Consider the following 10,566-nt stretch of genomic DNA (forward strand, 5'->3'; position numbering starts at 1 on the left):
AACAACCCCTAAATCGATAAAATGCCATACATGCCTCTCATTTAATAATTTTTTAAACGACTATTAAAAGGAGAGATCAAATACGAACATTTTTGCAAACCACGAGGACCATTTCGTATTTCGTAAACTGCATGAATAAAAAGCGTTGTTTTTGATAGATAACAATTTATTAAAAAACACCCGAACAAGAGATACAAAACCTTAAAAGCTGTGTTTTTTACTTTATGGTAAATGGCAATGAATACAAATTAATTTTAGGGGCCGTTTACTAAACGCTTACCCGGTAAGTACTTACGGGGTAATTTTTCTCACCGAATGAACATGACAATGACCAATAATCTTACCCGGTAAGAGCGATGATAAGAATTGAGAGTCTTACCCGGTAAGTGAGGGTGACGACTCTTACCTGGGTAAACGTTTACCAGGTAAATTGTTGTATATGATACGTTTTGATGTACTACAATCTTATCCAATAAAATAAATTATAGTGTCGACTTCTAACGTTAAACACTTACCGGGTAAGCATTTAAGTAAACAACCCCTTAGTTTATTTTAGTTTAGATTATTTTATTAATTTAAAATAGATCATTTTAAAAGTAATTTTAAATATAAATATAGTTATGAAGATATTCGAATTTAGAACAATTTTTATAACACTTTCTAAAATTGGACGATTTTAATATCCATTTAAAAATTCAGTAAATAAAAGAAGAAGTAAAAGGTAATAATAGAGCAACAGCACATGCAGCTCACGTGACAAATTTTGTTTTGCAAAGTTTATTTGAATTCAAATCTGAGAGCGCCGTTTCTTCTAAATCCAAAAAAAGAAGTCTCCCTCCCTCCCCCCCCCCCTCTCTCTCTCTCTCTCTCTCACACACACACACATACACACACATACACACAGAGAGAGTTGGAAGCCCTAGCAAAGGTAATCGATTTCTAGTATTCGTTTAATCTACAGTTGCTCATCCGAATAACCATACAAATTCGAATGAAATTGTATGTGTACATCGAGTTTTGTGTGGTTTATCATTAGCTGTTCAATTGTAGGGTTTGGCAATCTGAATCGAGATGGAAAGTTCCGATGGAAGAAACGGATCTCAGTCTGTTCGAGTTGCGGTTAATGTTCGACCTTTGGTTACTCCCGAGCTTCTTGTTGGTTGCTCTGATTGTATCAGTGTAACTCCAGGTGAACCTCAGGTGATTTCACTAACCCTAATTTAGTTGCTAGTTTCAAGTTTATTATGGTTTGGACTGAAGTGTTTTTATATTCTTTTGGTGAATTTTGTGCCAAAAATGATGAGATTAATATCGGAGTTGTTGTTTTATGGGAATTAGGTTCAAATTGGTTCGCATTCGTTCACCTTTGATTATGTCTATGGGAGTACCGGGTTTCCATCTTCTCGGATTTTTGACGACTGTGTTGCTCCTCTTGTTGATGCACTTTTTAGTGGCTACAATGCCACAGTGTTAGCATATGGCCAGGTATTTTGGTCTCCCTGTTCTGTTTATCTTTTACCTGACAATTTACTTGGGCAGTTTGTTTTATGATAGCCAATTATGTGTTTCAAGCTGTTAAGCATCTTATTTTCATATTGATTCTTCTCTCTCGTAATAAACAGACTAGAAGTATATGTTATAATTTTGAAGCTTATGATTTTTGCTGTTTATTTTTTGCCAAAGACGGGCTCGGGTAAAACTTATACCATGGGGACAAACTATAATGGAGAAAGCAGTAACGGGATTATTCCTAAAGTGATGCAAACCATATTCAAACGAGTAGAGGAGAGTAAAGGCAATACCGAGTTCTTGATCAGAGTATCTTTCATTGAGGTAATAAAAAACGAGGTCTTCAAAGTTTTTGCCATTATTTGTAAATTCTATACACATTTTCTTTTGTATTCTAATTATTTCCTGAAATATCATTTGACATTTCAGATATTTAAAGAGGAGGTTTTTGATTTATTGGAATCAAGTTCAATGGTTTATTCTAAAACGGAGGGGAATGGAAAACCAGCAGGGCCTTCTAGGGCTCCTATTCAAATAAGGGAAACAGCTAATGGAGGGATCTCTCTTGCTGGCGTAACAGAGGCTGAAGTCACCTCACAGGATGAGATGGCTTCATTTCTTTTGCGTGGATCTGTGTGCCGTGCGACTGGAAGCACAAATATGAACAGCCAATCAAGGTTTGTTTTGAGTTTACATCCACAAGTTTGTTCCTTCATCATCGCTCTTTCTTCCAAGATTAATTTGCGTTTGAGCAATGTAGTATTATTTTAAGTAGCTTTTATAGTATTACTTTGAGTAGATTTTTGAAAGAAGATCACTACATAAATTTGATATAATTGAAAAATGCATGTTATATCTTCATATCATATATACTGTGATTTTCTAAATGTAGCTATTTATGTATCTACTTTGTTTAGACAACAATTATTTTACATGTATGATGTATCAACTTTGCTTAAACAACATTTTTATTGCTTCAGTCGATCACATGCCATTTTCACGATTTCAATGGAACAAAAAAGAATTGCTGGCATAACAAACGGAGATGATAACGGGGATGACATATTGTGTGCTAAACTTCATTTAGTTGACCTTGCTGGTTCAGAACGGGCAAAAAGAACAGGAGCTGATGGGATGCGTTTACGGGAAGGTTTGATAACATTTATCACATTTTGCCTAGGAGTATATACATTTTTTCTCTCAATTTTTTCTGAACATTATGTGTTCAATTGCTATGCTATTGAATTCTGGTCCAGTTGCTATATTATTGTATCATTGGTTCATCCACCCCACCAGGTCAATTTAGTAGATCAGCGTGCTTACTTTCGGTGCCTAGCAACCTTGTTTTAAGTTAACAATATACTTTTGAGTTTTTTTTGGTGTAGTTGTACGTTAATGATTTATCTAAATTGGATGTCTATTGTTGTTCGTTGTGGTCTTAGGAATTCATATCAACAAGGGTTTATTAGCTCTTGGTAACGTGATAAGTGCATTGGGCGATGATAAGAAGCGGAAAGAAGGAGGCCATGTTCCCTATAGAGATAGCAAGTTAACCCGTCTTTTACAGGTATGGAAGTAACATCGTAGAATGTCTTCTTAACAAAAATTTAAGGGGGGAGGGGGTGGTGGAAACGACTCATTTCCGTTTCAAGTGTTGGAGTTTCACCTTTTAAATGCATTTTTTTCCAGGACTCTCTCGGAGGAAATAGCAAAACAGTTATGATAGGTATAATGCTATGAAACTTTATCATGCTTGAGCTCTAAAGAAATTGAACTAAGGTTCTTTAACACATGGCTTATTTAATTGCATTAATATAATTATTATTATGTATTCTGTTTTTTTTGGTAGCTTGTGTAAGTCCAGCAGACACGAATGCAGAAGAAACCCTTAACACATTGAAGTATGCCAATCGAGCTCGTAACATTCAAAACAAAGCTATTGTAAGATTGATTGCTTCCCAGAGTTAAAGATAACTTCCTATTGATTATTTCATCATACGGTATCATATTCTTTTATCATGTAGGTGAATCGTGATCCAGTTACAGCTCAAATGCAAAGAATGAGGAATCAAATTGAACAATTGCAAGCTGAGCTTCTTTATGTAAAGGGTGACTCTTCCACACCGTTCGAAGAACTTCAGGTGAGGCATTTTTTAAATTGTTAGTTCATGCCCTTAATCCACGTAGATGCGGGATTTAAGAATATATCTCTTGTTTGCCAGATTTTGAAACAGAAGATAGCAGTGCTTGAAACAAGTAATGGAAACTTGCAAAAGCAACTTCAAGAACAAGTAGTCAGTGTTGAACATTTGACTAAACAAGCAATTGATGCTCAAGTAAGTTAGAACGGATGAATGTGCTTCTTCCCCTTTTCAACTTTGTTTTGTTTGAATATGGAAAAATGCTGCATCACAAGTGGCGTGAATCAACTAGTTCTGACACATTTTATTATCTCAGTTTGAGAAAGACAGGTTGTTGCTAAAAATTGAATCTGCTCGTGATGGTAAACCATGGGATGAGATCGATTGTGACTCAAATCAGGTTGAATGAATTTTCTTCTTGACTTCTGTTATGTACTGGTTTGTTAAATTAGGAAAACCTGACCATGTCAGAACTTTCAGGACATGGATTTATTGAAAACGTATGTGTCAAAAATTCAAGAATTAGAAGGAGAATTGCTGCGCTTGCGAAGATTGAATACTTCAAAACGTAGTGAACTTATTGATTACCTGGATTTGGATGACAACGTTCTTCACCCTAAAAGTGGTTTATTCCCAGAATCTGATTCTAAAGGTGCTGAAGTTGTTGGTAAGCTGCTATGTACTAATTTGGAATGTAGTGTAGACAGATTGTATCCTTGTAGGATTCTTAACAAGTGGCAATGTTGTAAAAGTCTAACGCGAAAGCCAAATCTTTTTAGTTTCTTTCTACTTTATCACATGCTCACATAGTGCTCATTGAATGTAGTTGAATTTGTATAGTTAGCATAGTGTGGAACTTCACTAAAAGTGCAGTTTATGTCAATGTTCTTTGCTCATGTTAGTTAGCAATTAAAGCAATTTACAATCATATCTGTATGTAGGTGACTCAGAAGATGAGGAGAAGGAGCTAGAACATTGTTCTTTGCAAGAGAAACTGGACAACGAGCTCAAAGAATTGGACAAAAAACTTGAACAAAAGGAGGTAAATGTTATCTTTTGCTTGCTTTATACCAAGCTTTTAGTCATGCCTATACAGCCAACAGAAATTGTAAATGTGAATTCAAAGTAATACAGAATTTGCCTAGTGTTGGTTCTTGTAGACGTATGCTGGTATGAGTTAATAGGCTATTGTCAACATAGATACATGACTTATCACCTAAAGTGGCAGACATACTATATCTGGTACAGGAAGGGATGGAAAGATATGCAAATTTAATACATCTATATTGGCATGAACTACCAAAGTGAATTAAGCAACTGGACTTTCCCATTTCATTGATTGTTCAAAAGTTGAAATCTTCTGCAGTTGAACAGCTGAGAAGTTGGTATTTATCACTGCTTAAATGAGAAAGGCCAGCTAGAAATAGCAATGTGAAAACCATTTAAGCTCAAAGATCTTTGAAGAGTACTATATATTTGGATGCTATGACTGGCACAAGCCACAAAAGTATGGAAAACCACTACTAAACAATAAGTTGTTTGTCAAAAGATAAAACTCTATGATGTGTTGGTCTGAAAAATAATGTCAAGCCAACACCTTTAGTGTTCCCATTGAATGCACTATGTTTCTAAGGTCACTTGTTAGGCTGCTAACTTTTTTCTTAATTTTCTGTAAATACATGAAAGGCTGAAATGAAGCGGTTTGCGGGTGGTGATACCTCTGTTCTTAAGCAACATTATGAGAAGAAAGTTCAAGACTTAGAACAGGAAAAGAGAAATTTGCAGGTTTTCTCCGTCATTCATTCTTGATTCCTTCAAAATTTTAAGCAAAGAAGTTAAAACCTCTTCCCCTTATTTCTATGATTGATTGACAGAAAGAGATTGAGCAACTTAGGTGCAACCTTGCAAATATTTCTTCCACCTCTGATGATAGCACTCAGAAGTTGAAGGAAAACTATCTTCAGAAGTTGAACTTTTTGGAGGCACAGGTGAGTCCATTATCTTAGAAAATTTAGTAAGTTGATTTTAATCAGGTAAAGCTTGTATAAGTTCAATTTAAGCCAATCTGAATTTCATGTTAGAAATAGAATTGGACTTCTCTTAAGCTGAAACAGGTGAAATCAAAGGGCATTACTGTACAACACCGTTGTGAGTCTTATTCGTTGTATTTGAGTCTTGTTATATGTGATAGATTCATTAATATTGTCAAAATAAAATTGTAGCAATTGTCCATGTATGTAAATTACTATTATATCAACATAATCTTTTGATAAATGCACAACCTACCTTGACAAGATGATCAAAAGTTTTCAAATTATGGAAAATCTTGTGGATCAAAATCATATTGCTAACTTTTTGTATTAATGTTTGACCAAAGAAGCAATAAAATTACGAGTAACAATTTTTTGTGTGCTATCTTGAGAGTAATAACTCCATAATGTCCTTGAACTTCAGGTTGTGGAGCTGAAGAAGAAGCAAGATGCTCAAGCACAACTGCTAAGACAAAAACAAAGGAGCGATGAGGCAGCCAAAAAACTTCAGGATGAGATTCATAGAATCAAAACACAGAAGGTCTTATTTCTGTTTTGAAGAAGCTTTTTAAGCAGCACCTTCAAAAACAATATTTCATTAAATCCATGCATCTAATCTTTCTTTGATTATGCATGTTTAGGTTCAATTACAACAAAAGATAAAGCAAGAATCTGAGCAGTTCAGACTATGGAAGGCCTCAAGGGAGAAGGAAGTACTTCAGGTATAGATACTTTTATATAAGGAATTCAGATCATCATTTTTGGAATGATGTTTCTCATATTTATTTATCTGAGATCTTGTTAAAACTTGGACCTTCTTTTTATGTTGATATATCAGTATCTTCTTATATTTTCATTTCTTGCTATTTGTAATATGAACAGCTTAAGAAAGAGGGAAGAAGAAATGAGTATGAGATGCATAAGCTACTAGCTCTTAATCAAAGACAGAAAATGGTAAGTTGCATATAATCTGTTATTTATTTACTTGGTTCCCTTTTTTGTTGTTCTAACTCACGCACCAATATCTTTGTACTTACCGTAGGTTTTGCAACGGAAGACAGAAGAAGCTTCTATGGCTACAAAAAGATTGAAGGAGTTGCTAGAATCACGGAAGGCTTCTTCACGTGAAACATTTGGTAAATTTCAACCAAAATTATTTATTCAATCATGTTTTTATCTTACCTTTTAACCATTTACTGGTGCAAACACTTGTGCAGGAAATAGCAGTGGCCCTGGAGTTCAGGTATACTAATTGAATGCAGAATTGATTATTTTACTCGAATCATAGTAAACTGCTTTTGTCGATATGTGTACTCATAAGTGTCTAGCAATTAATGGGCTCCATTTATCACTCTGCTTGCATAGAAATTTTTTGTATTGTTAAATACATAATCTCAAATTGTACAATAGGCACTGATGCAAGCAATTGAGCATGAACTCGAGGTTACTGTCCGTGTGCATGAAGTACGTTGTGAATATGAGCGTCAGAAGGAAGAGTGAGTGTTGATAATAATTCTTTTTCAACAAACTCTGATGATTAGGCATTCTTTTTAGTATATAAGTTACTTTCTTTCCTGAATTACTTTTGTGAATATGGTATTCCAGGAGGCTTAAAATGGCTAAGGAGGTATCAGAACTCAAGGATGAAGCAAATGCCGCAAAGCGAACAACTTTAAGGTTTTGCTGATTTCACCTTGATGTCCTTGCTTACTCCCTCCCTCTATCTGCTCATTGAATTATTTGGTTTCTTCATGGGGGTATTGCAGTGATTGTGCTCAGACTATGTCGCCTGGTGCAAGAAATTCAAGGATATTTGCTCTTGAGAATATGCTTGCTACTTCATCCAGCACTATTGTTTCAATGGCCTCGCAGTTGTCAGAAGCAGAAGAGCGCGAACGGGCCTTTAGTGGCAGAGGTCGCTGGAATCAAGTTCGTTCTCTTGCTGAAGCCAAAAACATCATGAACTATTTGTTCAACCTGGCATCCTCTTCAAGGTATTCATTGCTTTGAAGTTTCAGGCTTTTTATCAATGAGGGATTGTTTGAGAACTTCAATTGAAAAAATATCTTCCTTTTCTAAAGGTGCCAGCTATGGGATAAAGAAATTGATTGTAGAGAGAAAGATTCAGAGATAAGAGGTTTGAAGGAAAAAATAGTCAATTTGATAAGACAAGTGGAAATGCAGAAGGCAGAGCTCAGTCGGCTTGAGAAGTTCAAGGTTTGTGTAATCTTTTTCTTATGTATGAGATTCATTTCTCGTCTTGAAACAAAAACGTTTATTTGTTTTAGGCTATGTTTGACAAACTAGCCGAGAAGTTAACTGTTCATAAACTAACTGTTAGTTGAAAAGCTGCTGGTTGTTGACTAATATGCTAGCTGTTAGCCGATAAACTAGTCACGTTTGGTAAAAATTTGCTTATAAGCTAGATGACATTGTAAAATGACCTAAAAGAAAAATATAAAGAGGCATAAGTGGAGAAAAGTTTCAATAAACTATCTGAATTAGCTTTTCAAAAAGCTAGCCGTATATATCTTAGTGTCTTGTCAGATGGGCTTTTTCAATAAGTTAGAAAAATAAGCTAGTTAATATTTGCCAAACATGCCTTAGTCTTGCAAGTGTCAGTGAAGGAAAAAAATCATTTTTCTTACTTTGAAAGTATTTGCTGTTATTTAGCAGAAGCTCATCATGTCAAGGAGTTTCAAGAAAAAGACAACCAATCAAGTTTCCGCCATAGATGACAGCGAAGGGCATGTATATGATCTGCGACCGAAGGTATTTTTGTAATTTCCTTCTGCTCAGATCTCAAATTCTTGCAGAAGTAGTAGTAATTTTTGTAAATTTCTTGCAGGGACTCCGAAACTCCATAGCTTATGAGTTATTGGAAGACATGGACACATCTGAGTCAGAACATTCTGACTTTGAAGTTGATCCTGAATATTCAATAGATTCCGAGGATGAGTGGGGGAATAAACGGAAACGAACATCGAAAAAAACATCTTCAAATGAAGGAGATACAAATGTGATTCAGAAACCACCATCGGAAACTTGTTGTTCATGCAGCAAGTCCTCTTCTTGTAAAACAATGAAATGCGAGTGCCGAGCTGTTAGGGGTGCTTGTTCCATGTTGTGTGAGTGCCACCCCAGAAAATGTAGTAACCGAGAAGTAGCAGTTGCCAAGGAGTCTGATTCGCGACCATTGGTTACTGGGGAAGACAACGTGATTTTATCAGATGCTGAGGAAATAGAGAAAAGCAGCAGCGCACTTGCAACTCATGGCGCAATGCTACTTCAGGCAGCCCTTGCAGATAAGCCTGCTGAGACTAAAGACGCCGATGGCTCAAAAAGAAAGCCGTTATCCGACATCGGAAATAAAATTGTAAGTTTTAGACTAAAACCAAACGAATTCGGTATCTCTCATATAAATGTAAAGTCTGATGGTAGGATGTATGCAAATCTTGCTTTTGTTCTGTATTTGAGTTCCAACGTAGCCCTTTAATAACTTGAACTTTTTCGTAAGTTGTTTTTTCCGTTGTGTGTTTCAATTTTTAATGTCATTATTTTCAGGTGAAACCAAATGCACCAAAACCGAATGCCCCTAGAAAGAAATGGCGGAAATCAGTACAAATCCAACTCATTCCAGTGTCATCGGACCAACCGCAAGTAGCAGAACCCGAAGCTCCAAAGAAACAAGAGAGTAGTGGCACAGCTGAAACTAGTATCCCATTGAGGTTACCTAGAGCTATGCGATCTGCAATGTCAAATGCCAATAATGCCCCTTTAAGAGACAGAAATATCGAACAACAGTCCGTTGATTCAACGGTGAATAAGGAAGCCGATCATGCAGAAGCTCCTCGTAGACCAACGGCAAACGAGAAAGAGAATCACGGGGTTTAAGGTAATTAAATTCACTTTTCTTTGGCATGATTAACGTAAAAACTAGGATCAATGAATCAAACCAAAGAATAGGGAATCGGTCATTAATTCTTCATTGTTGACGGTCTCTTTTTGGTACGATGAAAAGATGCGTTTTTTTTATGTATGATGATTGATCAATCTTACATTTGTAAAATCATTTGAATTTGTTCCTCTTCTTATTTGCCAGTGATGATGACTCTTTTTAACCAAAGCTTTGTTGATTCTTGTGGTGCATTTTTACTTTTGTTTGTTTTTATGTTGAATTGTAAAGACTCTTGAAGGATTTTTGGCAAATGTAAATGGAAATGTAGTTTTTGAGGTGTCCTTTTGTTTGTTGTTAAATTGTTTCTTGAATTATTTATTTTGAGATGAATTTGAAGATTTTCCCTTTACAAATTTAAGTATTGAACAAAAATAGGGCTCTATTAAATTGAATTGAATCAGGTAGTCTCGTTTGCTTTCGTGCAATTGTGTCAAAAAATCCTTAATTGGTAACTGCTTTAGACCCTAACAAGGTCCGGTCATAACCAATTTTAACTGCTATTAGTCCACCCATTGGTCATATGATTGGTGGTTTTTTTTTTTTTTTTTTGGATTTTGACTAAATTAACTCTCTAAAAATTCAAATTACAAAAATAACCTATAAAAAAATCATATTTAATGGCTCTCCACTTAACACTACACATTGTTCGGTGCATAGGGTTTTTTTTTTTTTGCAATTTTTTTTCTTATATATATATATATATATATGATGATATGACCTCCTTTTATGTGACGGTGGTTGATGGTTTAGCACTGGTTGATGCTTAATGCGTAAGAACCTCACCCTTAATATATTATAATACGTTCTAATATAAATAAACATATTTTATTATATTTTAATGAAAATAAGCATATTTATTTATTATAATAATATTTTATTAAAACTTAATGATTAATAATATATAATTACTTTCTATAGTTAATAAATA

The 10,566-nt window shown here is 35.0% G+C and overlaps 1 protein-coding gene across 1 annotated transcript; it reads left to right on the top strand.

Moving 5' to 3' along the window:
• The first annotated feature begins 1,071 nt into the window (after window positions 1-1,071).
• On the top strand, window positions 1,072-9,743 carry LOC112514629 (kinesin-like protein KIN-4C). The gene is made up of 27 exons (XM_025121205.1): window positions 1,072-1,200; window positions 1,339-1,485; window positions 1,684-1,833; window positions 1,939-2,186; window positions 2,490-2,659; window positions 2,952-3,076; window positions 3,199-3,235; window positions 3,359-3,450; window positions 3,534-3,650; window positions 3,732-3,845; window positions 3,967-4,050; window positions 4,131-4,317; window positions 4,592-4,692; window positions 5,337-5,435; window positions 5,525-5,638; window positions 6,105-6,221; window positions 6,322-6,402; window positions 6,563-6,634; window positions 6,723-6,816; window positions 6,898-6,923; window positions 7,091-7,176; window positions 7,286-7,357; window positions 7,447-7,674; window positions 7,762-7,897; window positions 8,357-8,452; window positions 8,529-9,056; window positions 9,245-9,743. The coding sequence occupies exons 1-27, from the start codon at window positions 1,072-1,074 to the stop codon at window positions 9,572-9,574; spliced, it is 3,780 nt and encodes a 1,259-aa protein (XP_024976973.1). The 3' UTR covers window positions 9,575-9,743.
• Window positions 9,744-10,566: the final 823 nt, after the last annotated feature.

The sequence above is a fragment of the Cynara cardunculus genome (genome assembly GCF_001531365.2).
Source record: "Cynara cardunculus var. scolymus isolate 2C chromosome LG 6, CcrdV1, whole genome shotgun sequence".
Lineage (NCBI taxonomy): Eukaryota > Viridiplantae > Streptophyta > Magnoliopsida > Asterales > Asteraceae > Cynara > Cynara cardunculus.